This window comes from Pseudonaja textilis, chromosome 2 (assembly GCF_049901715.1).
Source record: "Pseudonaja textilis isolate UNSWEBS1 chromosome 2, rPseTex1.2, whole genome shotgun sequence".
Lineage (NCBI taxonomy): Eukaryota > Metazoa > Chordata > Lepidosauria > Squamata > Elapidae > Pseudonaja > Pseudonaja textilis.
In genome coordinates, this window is record NC_141991.1 from 49649785 (window position 1) to 49670589 (window position 20805).

A 20805-nucleotide genomic window follows, 5' to 3' on the forward strand; every position below is an offset into this window, starting at 1 on the left:
GGTCTTCCTTTGAAGACGTTCTGCGCCGATTGTACAGCATTTCAGCTGTTCTGAATTAAATCACAGCGTCCTCGAAGGGGAGTGTACCAAGTGACCTCTCCCGCACCTAGACAAATGGCAATGGGGGTCCAGCCCCCTCCCTACTTCCCCCATCCGCAAGGTACGGGTGGGTGGGTGGCCGAGGAGCTCCCTGGACGAAAGTCCCGGAGGAGTCTCCGTCGCGCATGCGTGCCGCTGGCTTTCTCCCTCCTCCCCCCACCCCTCCTGGTTTTCCCCCACCTGAAGTTAACTTCTGGCGCTCCGACTTGCACTTTGGAGGCTCCCAGGCAGGCGATGGCCCTTTGGCTCAAGTTCTGCTCTTTCTTCTTCTCCCTCACGGCCTGCCTCGATGGGCCGCGTCTGGCCGTCTCTGCCGGAGGGACCAGTAGCAGCGGCGGGGGCAGGAAAGGATCCGCGAGCGAGGCTTGCGGCTGGATGGTAAGTCCGGCAGACCGACGGTTTGGGTTTGGCCTGGGTTGGATTTGACCACGGCGCGTTTGGGTCCCAAGTTCGGTTTATTCCGACCGAAGGTAGGAAAAGGCACCAAGTTTGCCCGGTGCCAGATACCCTTTCGGTTTAAAGCGCTTCGGGACACCGACAGCCGGGCGATGGCAGGAGTGTGCCCGCTTTGCAGTTTACTGCAAGCACAGCTGTGCAAGCAAGGCTCCCCCTTCCTTCCTTCCTTCCCTCTCTTCTTTCTTTCTTTCTTTCTTTCTTTCTTTCTTTCTTTCTTTCTTTCTTTCTTTCTTTCTTTCTTTCTTTCTTTCTTTCTTTCTTCCTTCCTTCCTTCCTTCCTTCCTTCCTTCCTTCCTTCTCTCCTTTCTTCTTCCCTCCTTCCCTCTTTCTTTCCTTCCTTCCTTCTCTCCTTTCTTCTTCCCTCCTTCCCTCTTTCTTTCTTTCTTTCTTCTTTCTTTCTTTACTTCCTTCCTTCCTTCCCTCTTTCCTTCCTTCCTTCCTTCCTTCCTTCCTTCCTTCCTTCTTCCCCTCCTTCCCTCTTCCTCTTTCCTTCTTTCTTTACTTCCTTCCTTCCTTCCCTCTTTCTTTCCTTCCTTCCTTCCTTCCTCTCTCCTTTCTTCTCCTCTCCTTCCCTCCCTTCCTTCCTTCCTTCCTTCCTTCCTTCTTCTTCCCTCCTTCCCTCTTTCTTTCTTTACTTCTTTCTTTCTTTACTTCCTTCCTTCCTTCCCTCTCTCCTGTCTTCTTTCTTTCTTTCTTTCTTTCTTTCTTTCTTTCTTTCTTTCTTTTCCTCCCTCCCTCCCTCTTTCCCTCCCTCTCAGCTTGTTCCTTGCTGGGGCTCCCCATCTAGCAAACAAGAGGGCCAGCTGGCACTTGTAAGCTTTTGGGATGGTTGGCAGCAGAGCTTGACTGCAGTTTCGCATCAAAGGAGTCTGGGGAGGAAGGAGGGACTGGGTAGTGGAGAGGGATGGAGCAACAAGTGTGAAGTAGCGCCACAGGTCTTTTATGCGCCTGTCTCCCTAATTCTTCTCCCGCCTTAACTAGACCTGTCCTGGGAGAAGAGGATAAAAGGCGATAGCTTGGCCTTTGTCATTTTAATCACTGCAGGCTGGTTTGGTTACAGGCCTGATCTTTACTAACTGGGAGTGTTGGTAAGGTGATAAAAAAGAGATTTAGGGTTTCACCTTTTGTCTCTCCCTGAAGTTGCAATTTCCCTCTTGGGTTCCCTAAGTGTGATTCCCCCCCCCCCCGTGTGTGTGTGTGTGTGTGTGTGTGTGTGTGAAACAAAAAACAAAAGACCGCTTTCCTCTGAACCTGCTCCTTTCAGTTTTCAGCCTTATTAAAGATTCCAGATGACTGGCACCAGTGACTTTCAACGTTCTTTTTTGTTGTTGTTAAACTGCCACAAAGATTTCCTGGGGATCAGGTCATGAAGAGGGGTGGGGGTTGGGGGGGGGGTCTAGGAGACTGGTGAACTAGTGAAGTGGCTCCGGTATTATTAACCTCCCTTCTTCTGCTGTTTCTTTGTTCTTGCTTTATTTTTATAGTCTTTTGTGGTTTTAATATTTTTAATAATTATGATAATGGCTTTTAGGTAATTATTGACTGTTAAGCTTTGTTATAGGCCACCCTGAGATGGGCAACTCAATAAATTGGAGAGATAAATTGTAAGATAAGTTGTAAAAAACCAAAGGAAGTGACCCACTGGCATGGATTAGTTGTGTTTGTACCTGGAAGGGGAATTTTGTGTAAAAATACATACACAGCTATAGGAAAATAACTAAACTTTTAGAGGGACAACTTGCTAGAGTTAATAATTGATTTGCAGATTTTAAAGTCTTAGTATATGTACATGAGAACCTTAGAAGCTCTAATGCTTCCCAAAGATTTGTTGCATTTTCTAATAAAAATGGTATCAATTGCTCTATGAATAAAAAAGCCACAGAAATTTAAATTTAGCTGAAAAAATAGACAGAATTCATTCCATCATAACAAAATTAATTTGCACTCATCTAAAGATTGCTTTTAGTTATCATCACATTTTTTCTGCTCTTAGCTTTAGAAATTGGTTCATTTCATTGTTTAGGAAAAAGCTATAATGTTTTGTGTTTGTGGCGGGGAGAGAAAACACTGATTACAGTTTGGGTCACATTCATAAGCACTGATTGCGGAATAAAACCAATTGCCTTGTTTTCATAGCAATTGTCTTGGTCTGTTTGTACATTTTGAATAGACTTTGCCATACTATTGAATGACTGATGGCCCCTGTAACACATTGTCTGCTCTGGGGCAAGGCTGCCTTTGAAGTGCTATCCTGTAGGAAGTAAAACGGCTATTTGTTGTATTAAAATTCCTCGGTATTTCCTCTGTTTAACCACAGGCCACTTCCCCTTTACCACTCTAAACACTGCAGGGACACTGGCTGATTGAAAAAGCACAAGGACTGAAGTAATTGCATCTCATTCAGACAGCAATGCTTAGTATAGTTTATTTATAATCCTCAAGTTCCTTATTTGTAGTATGTGATAAAAGAGAGGGTTAAAAACAAGATGGGAAGCATCCTATTCACTTTGGATCAAAGTATTTAGGTAACTTACTGATACACCTTAACTGGAAATCTAGAAAGAGCAAAAAAGATGTGTTGAATTAAAGTAGGTCCAGATGACTTCATGCTCTACTAAGTGTGCATATACTATCCTTAGAGGGAGGCTATAGCCTAGACCTCTACATACTACTTATGAGTAAACTTGCTCAATGTAATGCTATAGGTTGTATAATGCAGATTGATCAACTAAACTTTTGATAGCCTTGTTTTAAAAATTTGTTTAATAAACATGTGTTTTCCTTCAGTCTAAAATAATTGTGCAAATTTTTGAAATGAACTTGACCATTTAATTATTTTTAAAAGATGGGATTTGCTATGGCCCCATCCTTTCAGTATTATATTAAGGATATAAATAAATGACATGGTGAATGGTGAACAATAAGACTAAAATAGTTATTCCACACTTGAAACTGAAAATTGTTTTACTTTTTCCTTTGATATACAAACTAACCCTAACCCCTAAACTGGCCTTTTACCAAAAGATAATGTTTTAGGTAGGATAATAAAATATATTATTTTGTACAAAACCTGATAAATCTGATATATCCCATTTAAAAATGTTAGGTTGTTCCAAAACATGGGCCAGAGCTACTTGTTTGGTTTACAAAATGGTTTTGTGTGAAATATTAAGAATTTCTTTCATATTGATAATAGTATTATTTGTTAATGTTGCAATGAATGCAACACTGCATCCATGGAAGCAGATTTTTTGCTGTCAGATAGAAAATTTCTGTTGTACTTTGAAATTCGTCACCTATAAAAATTTCTCTGTAAATTAGAAAATACCTATAATCAAATTGTAAATTAGAAAACGCCTTGTGATTGTCCTGAATAACACCAGCTCTGTACTGGGAGGGTAGACTGACTGGATTCACAGTTCATAGTAAATCATTATTAAGTATACTGCAATTTTCCAAATTTGGTGAACAATAAAATATAGTTTATAATGACAAATACAATACTTTAAACCAAGATTAAACAAAAACATGCATTGATAAATGAACTCCCACAACTGCCTATCAAAATAGCAGCAAAATGATCTTTTTAATTGTTAAATTATAGTCTTTTGGTTTGCCTCTAATTTTGTGAAATAGGAGAAACATCAATCTTCACAAGGAGATGATTTTTCCCTACGCTCATTAAACCTACTTGAGTGTTTTTTAACCCCCTTTTCATGGGTTATCCTCCTTTTGCCTTTTGAATGGCTCTATACTCTCTGCCCTGTAGTGTATTGTGATAGTGGGGTTCATTGCTGCAGCAGGAAGTTGTTTGTGCTTGTGGATAGTATCTATGTGATTAGAGGACCCTGTAAGATTAAGGTTCAAAACTGGGCTAAAAATTGTGAGTGAAAAGAGGGTGGTGGAGACAATGATGTGGCGGAGTGGGTAGTACCAGAAAACTCATCTGTGTAATCCTTCTGATCTAGGAAGGGGCATAAATGCTGAAGAAGATTCCCGTGGTTCCTTTTTCTTCTTAACACATGCTAGGGTTATCTTTGCTTAATTGGTTAATCCTCTGGAACAAAGCTAGGCATTTGTAGTCATGCAAATAAGTTTATCAAAGACTTGTTACATCAGATGTACAGTGTGCCAGATTGCCATGCGATAGGAGGGGAAGAATGAAGGTATTTGTATCAAGCCCATGTTACTTGATTCTTTTCTGTAAAATAGGTGGATGGGAGGATGCTCTCAGTAATACCCTTCCCCAACCTTGTACCATTTCTTCGTATTGTTTCCATAAAGCCAATAGCAAGCTGGCTGAATAATGTGGAAGTTGTAGTACCAATAAACCTAGGAGTGAAAAAACTTGGACTAGGTCCTCTGAAGTCATGTTCTCATTTAAAAGGAATTTAATAGAATCTCTGTAACTTCAGGGTTTCAAAGTCAGGGCTCCAAGTCAGGGAAAAAAACCCCACAGCTTCTGAGTACAATTTACTTTAATAAGGCTAATGTGGGTGTTGGGGAGATGCAGTGATGATATCTGTGTAATGACGTGCTGACATAAATGCTGAAAATGCAGCATTGATATTATGACCATGTGCATGAATCATTGTTTGATGTTATTTCAGCATGTTACAGACATTGTTGTTCCAGAATATATATACAGTCAATATCTGGGAATGAACTCAGCAGTCATTTTAGCTGATATTGTGAGATAAAGATTTATCCTATGAATTGACATTGTAGAATTTATTGGTCTTTTGCTGTCCTCCAAAACTGAAAGGAAACTGCTCAGAAGTAGTATTCAGTAGGTTCTGACCAGTTCTGGAGAACCAGTAGCGGAAATTTTGAGTAGTTCGGGCAAATACCACCTCTGACTGGAGATTTTACAGTATCTTTCCCCTGCTACACCCACCAAGCCACGCCCACAGAACCGGTAGTAAAAAAATTTGAATCCCACCACTGAAGCTGCTACTTCCTTAGATGATTCCCCCCTCAAAAATCATTAAACATTTTTACAGTGGTCTGATCAACAACAGCATAGACCTTAGTGTACAGTGTGTACAGTATATAATAGTCTAAGCGTAGATCTGTTTTCCAGTGCTGCTCTAGGACCTCAATATCCTGATAACTAGATGAAATGATTAACCTTCATTCCCCCTTCTTGGCCCTGACTGGAAGATGTTTTAGTTTCTTTGCATCTGTCTAAAACAAAAATCTACCAAGAAAGTTTTTTAAAAAAAAGAAAATATGAGGTTGCAAGAATTTCAGCAATTGATCTGTTTCTCACATACAGCTAACATCTTCAACATACTGTCAGTCTGACACATACTTGCAAGTAGTTTTCTTCAACTTATTACCATCCAATAGTCTTGCATCTAGAAGCCCCCAGATAAAACAGCACTTGAATTGGGAGTCACCCATCATGCTATGCTATCATGTGGCTTGTTTGGTTGTGTGGACCTAGCCAAGCCTAGCCAGGTATAGTTAAAGAAAATCATAGTTAATGATTAAATGATAAAACTGAAGCGGATCAGTGTTGGAAAAGGGAAAAAAGTAGTTAGGGGAGAACATATGTTTTATATGTGTTCATTTTACACACACACATGTGCACACTATGCACAGAGCGAGACAAAATAAGGACAGACTTTTTTTCACCCTCTCGAGCAATGTTTGAGCCCAATATTATCCATTACAACTAAATAGGGAGAATAGCAGCCATCAAAAGGAAGTACTTTTTTTACACCACAGGATGAAACTGGTGATGCATGTTTTAAAACAGTTTTAAAAAATGTTGGCAGATTAATGGACAGACTATTTATGGTTATTATCACTGGTGGCTATTTATTCCCTCCAGAATTACAAACAGACTATTCAAAAGCTGGTAGGTGCATTAGTGGGTGATTGCCTTCCTGTCCACAGCTCTGAGGTATTTTTTTTTAATGTTCTCACTTAGCCAAATGTGTTGCCCAGGTTGTTGTTTTTTGTTTCAAACTCACTACTTTAAGATGCCTGGACTTCAACTCCCAGAATACACTAGCCAGCATAACTTGAAGTCCACACATCTTTAAAGTAGTCAAGTTTGAGAAGCACTGGTGTAGACTGAACAAAAAGGATATTTTTCTGCTGAATATTTCACCTTTTCCATTAAATTTCTTTCCTTTCCTTTTGCTCTGATTACAAGTACTCCTTGACTTACAACAGTTCTTTTAGTGACCTTTCAAAGTTACCACGGCACGGCACTGAAAAAAGTGACTTATGTCCATTTTTCACACGACCATTGGAGCCATCCCCATGGTCACATGATTTACATTTGGTTGTTTGACAATTGATTTACATTTATGATGGATGCAGTGTCGCAGGGGGCCATGACGATCCCCTTTTGCAACCTTTTGATAAGCCAAGTCAGTGGGGGAACTAGATCCATTTAACAACCGTGTTAGTATTTTAAGAATTGCAGTGATTCACTTAACAAATGTGGCAAGAAAAGTCATCAATGGGGGCAAAACTCACTTAACAAATGTCTCACTTAGCAACATAAATTTTGGGCTCCATTGTGGTCATAAGTTGAGCACTATCTGTATTTCTATATCAAGGAGCGATTGTTTGCTTAACCATTGAGTACAGCATATCAATACTGACTAGATTCACATAGTGGACCAAGGCCAGAAACCATACTTTGTAAATTATGAGTGATCCCATACAAAAGTTATCATATTATGGCTTAACAAGAAGTGTAAACCAAGTTAGAAATCATTTTGTTTGAGCTATACATCATTGATAACAATAAATGAATTTTGGCACTGGCTCACAAAACCTTTTCTGGCTTCCTGTCCTCTCTTTGTGAGATTGACTGTAGAACAAATCCGTGAGAAGTTTTTACCCAGGATACATTTCAAACACGGAGCAGTTTGTACAGCAAGCGTGCATTCAGCAATCCATTACCATAGATCAGTGAAACATATTATATAAAATGATTGCCTGCTTGAATTCAAGTAACTTTGTTTTATTTTAATCCCACCTTTATTATTTTTATAAATAACTTAAGGGGGCAAACATATCTAATATTCTTTCTTTCTCCTATTTTCCTCACAACAACAACCTTGTGAGGTAGGTTGGGCCGACAGACAGTGACTGGCCCATAATCACCCAGTTGGTTTTCATGCCTGAGACAGGATTAGAACTCACAGTCAGCTGATTTCTAGATGGGTGCCTTAACCACTAGATCGGGGGTCTTTTAAGACTTGTGGACGTCAACTCCCAGAATTCCTCCTCTAGTCATGTTAGCTCAGTAATTCTGGGAGTTGACGTCCACAAGTCTTAAAGCTATCAAGTTTGAAGACCCTTGCACTAGACTCTTAGTGACTACTAGACCACACCTGCTCATGTTATTGGTCTTGACAGATTTAAAAAAAACATTTTACTACTTAGAGTAGAAACAGTGGAAGGGAGATACAGTGGCCTGCTCAAAATCCTAAATGATTTATCTGGGTTTTCTTCCAGTGATATGGGAAACAGACATTTCCTGTATAGTTTCCTTTTTCAACATTGTAATCTTGCAACATTTTTTGTAGCTACACTGCTTGTTATTAGAAGACTTTTATAATAGTATATATTTGTGTAAGTGACAAAAACTGTGTTTTTAATGTTTCACGTTTTTTCCCTAAATTAATTATACTCTGCATTCTAGTTGTGTCTTGAGTTTTCACACTTTAATGTTTGTAAAAAAAATGCAACATAATTGTGAATTGAAACATTAAATGCAATATATATTGTTATTAAATGGTGGAAGAAGCTCTGTAATGCAGCAAGGAAGTCTCAAAGATGGCATTTAGTAATCAATGCATTGTTTTTGTTATTAAAAGTATAGCCCAGCATTGCTGGAACATTCTGTTGTGAAAGACATGTTTTAATGTCTTTTCCAGCTATTGTGAAAGTATTTTCATTTGTTTGCCATGAATGGCTTCTGTGATGAATCAAAACTTGGTAGAGCATATTATCTTAGCAGACTGCTTTAGGTTTTCATTTCTAACTAGATATTTCTGATCTTACTTCTGAACATATTCAGATCCAGCCAGGCACTTAGTGACTTCCCTGCCTTTTTTTTTCTTTCTTTCTTTTTTTGTATATAGCTGTGGGAAAATTCCTGGTTGGCTGGCTATGAATTAATGGAAATCCTTACAATGCTTCACTAATGATAGCTCCTGTGGCTTTCAAAAAATTCTATTGCCTTTTCTAATTTGAAGAAGGTCATGGAGGTTTACAGAAACTTAAGAAAAGGTAACATCTGGTTGTGCTCTGCTGTTGGCTGCTTTTGTGTGAAGAAGAAAAAAGTTACCGTGTTTCCTCAGCATCAAAAGTGGTTAAGGTGACCCTGATAAAAAGCTCTCCTCTCAAGCTGTGAGTTCTAATTAATTGTACTCTCCTTTCTGGGGGTGTTGTATCTTACTGTTAAATCCCTGATTTTTAATACTTTAATCCTAAAGGATTTACCTAGCTACAGATAGTTGAGGAACTGTAAACAAAGTTTTATTTCTTAGAGGGTTGAGATAACCTTAATACCATAGCACCAACATGGATTCTGCTTATCAAAGGCCAAGGTGCTATCAAGCTTTTTAAAGCAGATCTAAAATAAGAACAAAAGATATCTTGTGGATGTAAACTATTGGAAAGTAACTACATTGACTATGTTTAATTTAAATTAAACACTCTCTTAAATTATTTCTCTTGGTTTGCCTCCACCTGTTCCTTTTAGAAGTACAGCCACTGGCATGGCACTCAAGGATCAAAGTTGACTATCAGCCCTTAAGAAAATGGGTGTTTGGGGCAGAAAAAACTATGTTTGATGAATGCTATCCAATCATGAAGGGTGTAGCCTTGGTTGCTTTCTTGCAGATATTTTATTACTAAGCTAGGTAACATCATAAATGCTTGTAGGGAGGAGTGTTTGCTCTCATACACAATGGAGGATGTGTATGATATTGTTGATGTAAACCCACCTTTTTTGGTGGAGCCAAACCAAATAAATAGAGAGAGAGCTAAAAGTGGCACTCCTACTGACTCCTACTGACCCACTCACCAGGCCCTAGCTGCAGGGAAAAAGCAGAAGCCTTAATTGCTATCTTGTAGAGAGGTCCTGAGATTTATCTGAAGCCACTTGAAATTTAATATATGTCTATAAATTTCAGGTAAGAAAAGTTTCACTGAACTATACTGATGTTAGCTCTAGTTGGGATTGTGCTCTTACAGAAAGAATTCCTGTACAACCTGGGAGTGCACCTGGATTCCTAGTTCTTGCTGGTGTAAGCTGATCAAGAAGGCTTTTGCCCAGCTTCAACAGGTATGCCAGTTGAACCAATTTCTAGAACACAAGGCATTGGTCCTAGTCACTTATGCTTTCATCATCTACTTTAATGCCCTTTATGTAGCACTGATCTTGGGGACCACCCACAAACGAGCGCAAAGTAACATCTCAAAACAATCTGAGTTTGAAATATAACATGAATATTATAGGAGCTGCATTGGTAGCTGGCTTATTTCCAGGAAAAGTTCAAGGGGCTGCATGCCCTTTACAGCAGAGATAGTATTCAGCAGGTTCTGACCAGTTCTGGAGAAACCGTAGCGGAAATTTTGAGTAGTTCAGAGAACCGGCAATACCACCTCTGACTGGGCCTGCCCCCATCTATCCTCTGCCTCCTGAGTCCCAGCTGATTGGCTTGGTCTTCTTTTGTTACCTGCACTGGAGAACAGAGCTGGAAAGCAGGTTAGTGGGGTGGGGAGGGAATGGAGATTTTACAGTATCCTTCCCTGCCATGCCCACCAAGCCACGCCCACCAAGCCATTCCCACAGAACCAGTAGTAAAAAAATTTTTGAATCCCACCAAGTCCTACATGGCTTGATAGCTGGCTATCAGAGTGCCTGCTCCAAATAGAAACTGCCTATTCAAGTTTACCTTGTTTGCTGAGAGTCCCTCTTCTTTATCAGATGTGATAGGAGGGGACTCGTGAGAAACTCCTGTCAACATCTCTAACCAGACATAAGATCTGTTAAAAGTTGTAGAATTCCTGGTTCTTTCAAATAACGTTGGGATGTGGAAGTCACTTGCTATGTGAAGAATTATTGGTTCTTATAATACTGTACATGATGCAATGTTATTTTTATGATTATACTATTAAAGGTAAAGCCAGTCGTGTCCAACTTTAGCGAGTGGTGCTTATGTACCTTTCTTAGCCAAGGGAGCCAGCATTGTTCGAAGACATTGCTGTGGTCATGTGGCCAGCATGATTGTATCCCAAGGCACACAGAACAGTCTTCCCCCCAAGTGGTACCAATTTATCTACTTGCATTTGCATGCTTTCAAACTGCTAGGTGGGCAGGAGTTGGGACGCAAGTAATGGAAACTCACCCCATCACACTGTGCTTGGGTCTTGAACCTGGGCTGTCAGTTTTCCAGCTGACAAACTCAGCATCTTTAATGCTGAGTCATTGCACCCTCTTTGATTATAATAGTATGACTATTTAATTATATAATTATTACATAATACATTTGATCTGATTATTGTTTAGATGTTACAAGTAGCATAAATGCAATTGTAATAAATAAAATTTCCCAAATCTTTTGGGAGCTGCTAGTCTGTTGAAACAATACCAAGCTGGATTGGCCAGGATACCAATTTTGTCCTGTACAGCACCAGTGAAAGTTTAGCATCTATCTCAGGAAGAAAAAAAAAAAACGTGGCTTACTTCTTTGCTTTCAGGTGTTAGAAGAAGGAATAGGTCAGGAAATCCTAGATATCAGGGTCATGCTGTACTCCTGGGCATTGAGTTTCAAATGAAGTCACTGAACTTGAAAACAGCCATTCTGTGACTCAGTAGGTTCAGCTGTACCCCCGTGGCTTTAAAAAACACCATTGGAAAGTGGGAGGCTGGACAAATAATCCCCCTCTTGTTTTATTCTTACAGTAGATTATGTAAGACCAGCGTTTTGTAAATATGGCAGTTTCAAGATATCTGGACTTTGGTCTCCAGAATTCACAACCAACAAGTCCATCCATGAGGAGTCCTTGGTGCTCTCTGAATTTGGTTATTTTCTTGAAGACATTCCATTACCCAAACAAGATAACAGCATCAGTGCTCTGTTTGAAAAAGTAAATGGACTTTTTGGAGTGTCACTGAACAGCTGTGGAAGACTCTTTAGATATGCATAGAAAATACTCAGATTTGCTCCTTTTATCCTTCTTGTTTCCCTGATTACTGCTGCTCCATTGGGGTCATATTGATGTTATGGGAAGCATTCTCCAGATAAGCTTTATCATGTTTCAGCTTTGGAACATGAAGAGAGAAGTACAAGGACAGGCCTGTGGCTGCTTTGAAGCAGAAATATCACTCGATCCCTTTCAGATCCATATGAATAAAAGTGCACAATCACAAACAGCCCATCACACTATATTTAACATTCTCCTGATTTAGACAATGAAATCCATGATAATACTATCTCACATGATTATTGTGTCATATTAAATCTGTTTTTTTAACATTGTAATATGTTGCGTGGCCTCCTTTGACAATGTGGTTAAATTATGAACCAAGGTTTTTTTTCATTCAGAAGTATTATCACTTATTACCTACAGCAGTTGCAAATGTGATGCTAAAAATGTATTTATTGATCTGATTTAAACACACAGAGACACTGAACCAAAGGGAAATTTGATTAGACAACAAAAGAATTTGGCAATTGAAATTTCAACAGATCTGTTAAAGATGCAAAAAGCACATAAAAATTGAAGAATTGACCAAAATAAGAAACTTAGTTTTGCATTTCAGGATTTGGGAAGTTTAGGAGTTTTTAAAATTACAGACATCTTTAATTTGTTTATATATCAATAGCTCCCTCCCTTGTTTCTAAAATCTAAATCTAAAAAGACTTTTAAATTCTGCTATTACCTGCCTAAACTTAATTGCTTGATTAAAACGACTGTTGTAAATAACAGAGTAGAAATGAATATACTGGTAAGAATTGACTCTCCATAGGTGAGAAGAGCTTTTTATTATGCATTGTTCCGGAATGCAATTAGAAACAAAAAAAAATTATCCCATCTTTTATTCATAAATTTAGGACAATGACAGAAAGCACGGCTTAGATATCCCCAAATAGTTGCATTTCTAAGATTAATACTCTAATCATGCAGCTTTTTCAAAAAGGACCACTAGCTGTGAAATCACATGGAGAGATTTTAAATGGAACATTCAGTTTGGAAAAGAATGAGCTGCCTACACAGAACTTTTCCTCTGGTTAATCAGCAATGAACAAATCAAACCCACAGGATGAATGAGGGTCTAAAATCCTCATATTATCCAAAAGTTTTAATAGGTGTGAATACTTCTGTTCCTTCTAGTTTAAATGGGGGAGGCTATTGTACATTGTCATATCCACATATTAACTGTGTACAACATATCTTGTGAGAACTTCATTTAATATAAATAAATGATTTGCTTGTTCTGTGTGCTTTTTCTTACGTGATGGTATATGTTTTATGCATTTGTGCTATGAAAACCAATGTGTATCCAAATTTTGGTTTACTCTGTAAATACTACCATCCATCTGAACTATCCTGTTTTATCTACAAGCACAGATGCAAGGACGTTTTAAGGACTTTATTTACAGTCCAAGCCCTTAATATGTATTGCCTGGGCCGCCATTCTCACCCAAGGCAAGGCCCTATTGAGTCCACCAATTCTCAAATCTGAGCAAAGAACAAAAGCACGGGAAGAATCCACAAAGTCCACAATCGAGGTCCAGTCTGCAGTCTAAGGTTTGAGTTCAAAATCCACAAACAAGTCCAAACACTTGGTCAAATGCAGTCCAGAAAGAGTCAAGGAAGCCAAGATCACGGAGACAAAGAATAGATATGGAAAAGAAGGGTTGTTTGTCCCCAATAACCCCCAACTCCACTCATCCAATTAAATAGATGCTAGCTGGTACAACTCATCCAGGAGGGGTGAAGCTGCTTCCTTGCGAGTAGCCTTGCCTACCACTGTCATGCCTGCCTCTGCTTGGTCCTGCAAATCTGGTGGATCTGGTACAGGATGTATTTCCCCCTCATCACCACTGTTCAGCTGCATGCCTTCCCAATCTCATGTATCCAGGGGAAGCCTCTGAGCTCTCCAGCTGCCCTTGCATCTCACCTTTTTCTGTTCCAGCTGGATGTTTGTCCGCATGTTCCTTTAGTGACCCTTACAATGTCCCTGGCCTCTCCACTTCTTGCTCAGAGTCCTCATCAACTTCCTGGCACTTCCACCCAAAGTCTCCAGAGTCAGCCCTTCCTCATCATCCAAGCTGACGTCCGGGAAAGCCATCATATGAACTGAAGAAAATTGTCCGCCTTTTAATAGCAAATAATAAGATCTGTGTTGTTTTAAGTATTTAGGCTGTTGCTTTCTCTTGAAAATAGAATGAGTGCGATTTTTCAGATAAAGCTTTGTTTCAGCTATCATGTGGGAGAACAGATACCCTTTATAACAGGAGTTTATGCCAGAGCTTTGTTACCAGAAATATACATGCTTTTAGATTAAGAGCGGGGTGTATATTTTTACATAAAGAGGATCAGTGATTCAAGGAATATTCAGTTATTTGCTCTAGCTGAGGGTGATAAGAGTACTACCATGTTTTCTGTCTCAGATTTTGATTTTTTTTTTTTTTTAGAAATGGAACACTAACTTGCTAAGGCCAGCCCCCAGTAGCTTCTTTACAATATCTGTAAAGTGATGTAGGATCCACAGTATTTTTAGAAAATAAAAAAGTTGGGTGAAGAAGGTTGGCGTTTTGTTTGCCAATGTGCCCATCAGCCCTAAAGAAAAGAGTGTTAGAGGGCATTTTGGAGGCTGAAAAGAATGGGAGTAAGCAGCTTCGTCTGTTTGCTTCGGATAACACACATTTCCTAGCTGACTGTGCCAACTGTAACAGCCACTTGGTGAAAATATAGTTGAACCTACAAATCTGATGTTTATGTGGGATGATACAGTCCTCGATTTACAACCATTCTTTTTAGTGACCATTTGAAGTTACAATAGCACTGAAAAAAGTGATTTACAACCGGTCATCGCACTTACAATTGTTAAAGCATCCTCATGGTCACTTGATCATTTGTGATCTTTCTGGCCAGCTTTCAATTAAAAAAAAAAGTTAATGGGGGGAGCCAGATTTGCTTAATAGCCACAGCTTAACAATTGCAGTGATTTGTCTAACAACTGTGGCAAAAATGGCCGTAAAATGGGGTACAACTTACTTAATAACCGCCTTGCTTAGCAATGGAAATTGTGGTCCCAATTGTATTTATAAGTCAAGGACTGCGTGAACTATTAATCTAAGGTATAAAACATATAAATTCTAATATCTCTACTTTCTTTTCTCACTGCTCTTAATTTTTAATTTGATACCTGCAAATAGTGTGTGTGTGTGTGTATGTGTGTGTGTATACACACACACACACATATTCTGCAGAATTGTTTAGTGATTAGAGGCTTATAGTTTCATATAATAATTCAATTTATCTGCTAAAGGTGTACATTTAATGGTTAGAACCCACTCCTCCTTAAAGCATGTCAAATATTGATAAGCCAAACAGCTTTAATTTAATTAAAAGGGAAAACCATTAATAATTGTATATTTTCAGTAATTATTGTTGAATTGAAATTCAATGTCCACCTAATGTTTTAAAAACATTATCTAAAATATTTGTTTCATTGACAAATAGTTCAATTTTGGAACTTTTACAATTAAGATTTGAATTTGTCAGCTAGTTTTCGCATCTTTTGCATTCCTTTCCTCCTCCTATTAATGAAAGTAGTGAAACCTGTGGTTCTGTTTGGTTACACACATTGACAGTCTATGGATAACGTTACGTATTTTTCAGCATGAAACTGAACACTCTAAATCCCTAAAGCAGCTCAAATGTATGCTTAATAAAAGAATTTATTGTACTGAATGTCATCTGTTATATCACTCTGGGAACAAAATTGGCAAAAAGTGGACATAAAATATTTCCACCAGATCACTGCAATCTTTTATAGTCTAGAGCAAAAAAGAGTGTCATTCCAACAAAGTAACTAATTACTGTGTAATGAAGGTAATTTAATTGATTTAATTATATCACTAAGGTTTTAAAAAAGTTTTGTTCAATGCCAGTGAAAATTGATTGCATGCCCTCTAGCTGTGTTGGAGTTCTGTTTGCTTTGGTCCCAACCAATAAATCAAATGAAAAAGATGATCAGGGTTCTAATTCAAAATTTCTGAAGGCATTCAGTGGCTTGTGTGTGTGCGTGTGTGTGTGTGCGTGTGCATGCACATGTAAACCTTTACATACATGTGTTCTTTCTACTGGAAATTAATGGAAAGTCACTGTTTTTCATTGGCTGAAAGAATTCAACTAAAACCTTTATGGCTTGGCGACAAGGATGTTATAGCACCCTCATGGTCACTTGATCATTTGTGACCTTTCTGGCTAGTTTTCAATTAAAAAAAAAGTTAATAGAGGGAGCCAGATTTGCTTAACAGCCACAACTGTTAAAAAAAACTGATAATAAAAAAAATTCTTCCAACATATAAATAACAAGAAAAAAATCAAAGAACCAGTCAGTCCACTAAAGAGAGAAGATGGCAAGGAAATAACAGCCAACAGAAAGAAAGCAGCACTCTTAACTCATTCTTTACATCTGTCTTCACGCAAAAAGAAGCTATAGCTCAACCCACCAAAAACATAGCTGTAAAAGACAGACCAGAAATAAAAGTTAAAATAAGCAAAAAAATAGTAAAAGAACACCTGTCTGATCTTGATGAAAACAATTCACCAGGGCCTGATGGATTACATCCCAGAGTTTTAAAGGAGCTGGCAGACGTTATCTCAGAACCACTGCACCACATCTTTCAAAAATCCTGGAGCACCGGGGAACTACCAGAGGACTGGAAAAGAGCTGATGTGGTTCCCATCTTCAAAAAAGGAAAAAAAAAAAACAGACCCAGGAAACTATAGACCAATCAGCCTAACAACAATACCTGGAAAGATACTGGAAAAGATAATAAAAAAACAGATCTGCCAACTTCTCCTTAGAGCTGCTCGGATCATCCAGAGAGTGGGAGGTGCTTCAGTCTGCGTCGTTGTAGGCTGAGCTTAATTACTGAGGAACGCTCCGCCCTCCACCACGTGGCTCCGTTGCCGGCGTTCCCCAGTTTTTTGCTCAGCCTCGTGCAGAGTAGGCAGTGTTTTCAGTTTTCTCTTGGCCGTCTCAAGAAAACTTTCTTCTTATCAGGTTGTATTGTTTTATTCTTTTCTTAGCCCTGTGCAGGAGGATATTCTATGGCTTAGAGGTTAAGCATCCACCTAATAAGCATGTAACCTGGGTTCATATCCCAGATGGGCAGGGCTAACTGATCAGACCTATAGCTTGAAATAGAGCTATAGGTAATACTTAAATTTAACTTAATTTTTCGACTCCCATTCTCCTGGGAAGTCTCCTAGTCTCAGGGGGCGCCTAGGGGAAGGCTAGCTAACCTTCTAGCCACCCCCCTCCTCCTTATTGCCTAAGGAGAGCCCATGGCTTAGAGGTTAATACATCTGCCTAATATGTAAATAGCCTGGGTTCAAATCCCAAGGGTATGGCTAGCTGATGAGAGCTTAATAGCTATCCTCCTTGCCCTCCCCCTGGGGCCCTCGGATTGCCCCTGGGGAGAATTTTGGCCGCTGTTCAGGAGCCCTGTAAGTCCTCATCGCAGGCAGTCGCCATTTGCCGCCGCCCCATGGTAGGGCGCCTTTTCCTTATCTTCCGATCGCTACAGCGCGCCCCTTCAAGCTACAGAGCCTGCTGGCCCTAACCGCTTTAATTGCATGTGTGTTAATTGCAATGTGTGCTGAAGGCTAGCTCGCTGCCTCCGTTGGAATCCCGCCCAGCCTTGTCAAGGCTAGGCTGTTGTTTTTTCGTGCAGCTCCTTCACCCTTCAAGATCGTGGGAAGATCGCTTCTTTCCTTTTCCCTAGCCTCTGCGCAATTAGGTTTGCTTCTCAGACTCAGGGGAGCACGTTCATCGCCCCCAGGGGGAGACAGATAGCGGGTGGTTCAAAAGCGCTCCGGCGCTAACCCCCCCATCTCCTTTGAATCTCCTGCCTGCCGATCTCCACGCCGCCTTCGTTAGCGGCTTGAATTTAAGCGCTCCAAAGCGCTGCTGGTTTTCCCCCACCCGAACGCCGATCATCTCAGGAAGGGGCGTACCCTTCCTCGTGGTCCCTCTCGGCATCTAACTCGCCGGAGGGGCCCAATTCCGCCCTGAGCAGCCTCGACATCCAGCAAGTAGGCGGCCGCCTCCTGGGCGCCGCCGCAGTCGGGTGCCATCGCACTCTCTGCTGCGAGTATTCTCCAGCTTCACACAGGCCTTATCAGCCTGTACAGAGTCTCGCTCCTAAACTTATGTTGGCAATCCGCAGCCGCGCTCAGGGCGAAGCAATGCAGCACCTTCTTCCCCTCCCGGTTGTTGTCTGGGAGTTCAGCTGCTGGAGGCCTTATCTTTCCAACCCAGTGTGTTTGGCCTCAGGCGTTCATTTGACTGATTGGATAAAAGACACTTGGGTTGATTTTCCAGTTAAAGGGAGAGGCCTTATTGGTCCAGGATCCAGATTAAGCATCAAGCAGTTTCAAAGAGTTGAAATTAAAAATAAAGGAATAAATAGAAGGAGAGACAATAATCACGTATACAAGACTTATTCATACGTATATATCCATAAGTGAATAAAGATATTTAATATAGATATTAATGATGATGATGATGATGATGATGATGATGATGATGATGATGATGATGATGGATATTTGTATTCACCGCCTTCCGCGGTACATTAAATTCCAAAAGGGGGCGCGGGCCAGCTGATAAGGGTTCCCAGCCTCCTGTGGGCTCAACCCTAGGCGAGCCAACCGCCTCTGGTATTCTCTCATATGATTATTCTTCGTAAAGCGGCAGATGATAATTCTTCTAATGGCCCTTCTCTGAAGGCCAAATCTAAATCTTACCATTGCGCATCCAGGCTAAGGAAACTCAACAATAATGGTATAGTCTCCCCTGCCACCAGGGGAGTTGGACCAGATGACCTCCCAGGTCCCTCCCAACCTGTTTCCCACTAGGCCCTTTCTCAGGTGGCCCAGAGATGGAGCACCGCCTCCCAATCAGAGGTTGCTGCTCAATCCCAGGTAAAGGCTAACATTGGAATAGACCTCCTGTTAGAGCTGGGGGTTGGACTAGATGACCTACAAGGTCCCTTCCAGTTTATTATGCCTGAACTCACCCGATCTCTCCTGATATCGGAAGCCAAACGGGCCTAGACCTGGTTGATCTGGGATGGGAGTCCATCTGGGAGTATTGGGTGCCGTAACAGAGACGCCTTGAGGTGTCATAGTCACTGGAGAAGGAACTTGACGGGCTATCCAGCGGGTCCCTCCAGGTGACCCCAGCCCTGCCACCCTCCACTCCCTCCTATCCCTGCTCACCCCCTCTCCAGATTCTTTCCTTCTCCAGGCGCAGTTCACCCCAGGGGCGCCAGGACCACGGGTCAATGACCAGACGGACAGCAGGAGGAGGCTGCCAGTCGGGATTTCAGAACAAACCAGGTCATGGATGGAGCTGACTTCCTGCCAGAGGACTGCGAGAGGTCTCAAACAGGTGTCCAGACCGGATTCTTCCTGAGGTCTCCCGATCATGAGTATCTATCAATCAGGCCCGGCCTAGGTCGGCTCCTACCATGGTCAGGTACCTTCTCAGAGGGACAGCCCTCTCCCAAAGGGAACAGGGAGCAGGAGAAACCGCTTGGGGTCAACTCATTTCAGCGAACTCCTATCAGGGACGGAGCCCATGGAGGGGGTGATGCTCAGGATAAGGACCCCCAGTTAAAGGGAAAGGTCCCTTACCATCCCTCCTTTGGGGGCTTGCTCAAGCCGCATACTTTATCCTGCTTTGCCTTAAGGCCAAGCCATCTCTGGCCTGGGCTCTTACTCTCCCTCTGTCCTCCCCTTCTTGGCGGGGAGCCCAGGGATGCCGTTTCCAGGCAGCCCAGGGCGGAAGCTAATGTTATTCTGGCCCCGCTCATTTCATCTGATCCGGGATCAAGGCAGCTGATCTCCACAGGGGCCCTCCCACCTCGCCCGGGCATCAGGTCTTTCACCTCAACCTCGACTCAGACTTTTCACCGATTTAATCCCTCAAAGTTGATGAGCCCTCTGTTGGCTCCGCATCCTCCTCCTCCGCTAATGATTCTCCGGAGGCTCAGAAACCCAGGGACAAGAGAGCCGAACTAACCTTAGGCCGGGCTCCCCAAAGCCTCTCTTGGGCCACCAGATCGGCTTCGGCCGTCTCCTTTCCTCCAGGCCTCCAACCCGGTGGCTTCGCCAATTAAATCGGCATGCCCCGCCTCTATTCCAAGGGCTCATCAGGACATCGCTGTACTCACGACCACGGCATTAGGTTAAGTGTTCCTCTAGGACCCTAACCTCCCTGGTTACAGAGTTAGATTGGTCCCGGCCCCACCGAGGGGACATACTCTCCGGCACAGCCTCGGAATCTCTGCCAGCTGAGAGCTGAAGCAGAGAAAAAGTCCTCCCCTCTGAGATCAGAGCCACAACCCTCAGCCATTTCGGAAAGTGCCCTTGACCTTCTTCCAGTCTCTCTCCCCGCCCAGGTACCTCCTCTTCAGCCATTCCTTCTCCAGAATCCGCCGACCGGGCAGCAGGAACCAGGGGTGGCTCCCACGGGACTCCCTCAGGGGATCAGGTGGAAGGCCCTCCGACACCCAATACAGGTCCCGCCCCCCCGCCCCTCTGGCACCGCAGTCTTCAGATGCTATCCTTACAGTCCCTCTACTGGGCTCCAGACGAGGGAACTGACTCTCTCCTACATACCAGACATCCCACTCCTGCGTATACAATCCCCCGCTCCAAAAGGTGCCCCCTTGGGTTGTTATCTGCCCAAGGACCTTCCAAGGTCCTCGCGCCCTAGCAGCTTCTCTCAGAACGCCCCGGCGTTTCCACTGCCACCTGGATGACGCCTCATCCTGTCCCGCCCCAGACGCCAAACAAAGGGACACCAGAGCTACTCCGCCACCTCTATGACCACCTCTCGCAAACTGACAAGGGCCATCGGTCGCCATCTAATTGCATAACCCTTAGGGTCCGTAATCGTTCCAGTTAAAGGGAGAGGTCTCCCCTTTTCCTCAGAAGTCCCCTTTACATCCGGAC

At 41.8% G+C, this 20805-nt stretch overlaps 1 protein-coding gene across 2 annotated transcripts in view; it reads left to right on the plus strand.

The window, feature by feature from the left end:
* Positions 1-206: 206 nt before the first annotated feature.
* Positions 207-20805, plus strand: part of IL17RD (interleukin 17 receptor D) — a 59797-nt gene continuing 39198 nt past the window's right edge. For both annotated transcript variants that reach the window (XM_026723726.2, XM_087923842.1), the window contains exon 1: positions 207-477. In XM_026723726.2, coding sequence (XP_026579511.1) covers positions 334-477 — 144 coding nt within the window. In that variant the 5' untranslated portion in view covers positions 207-333. The remainder of the gene's footprint in view (positions 478-20805) is intronic.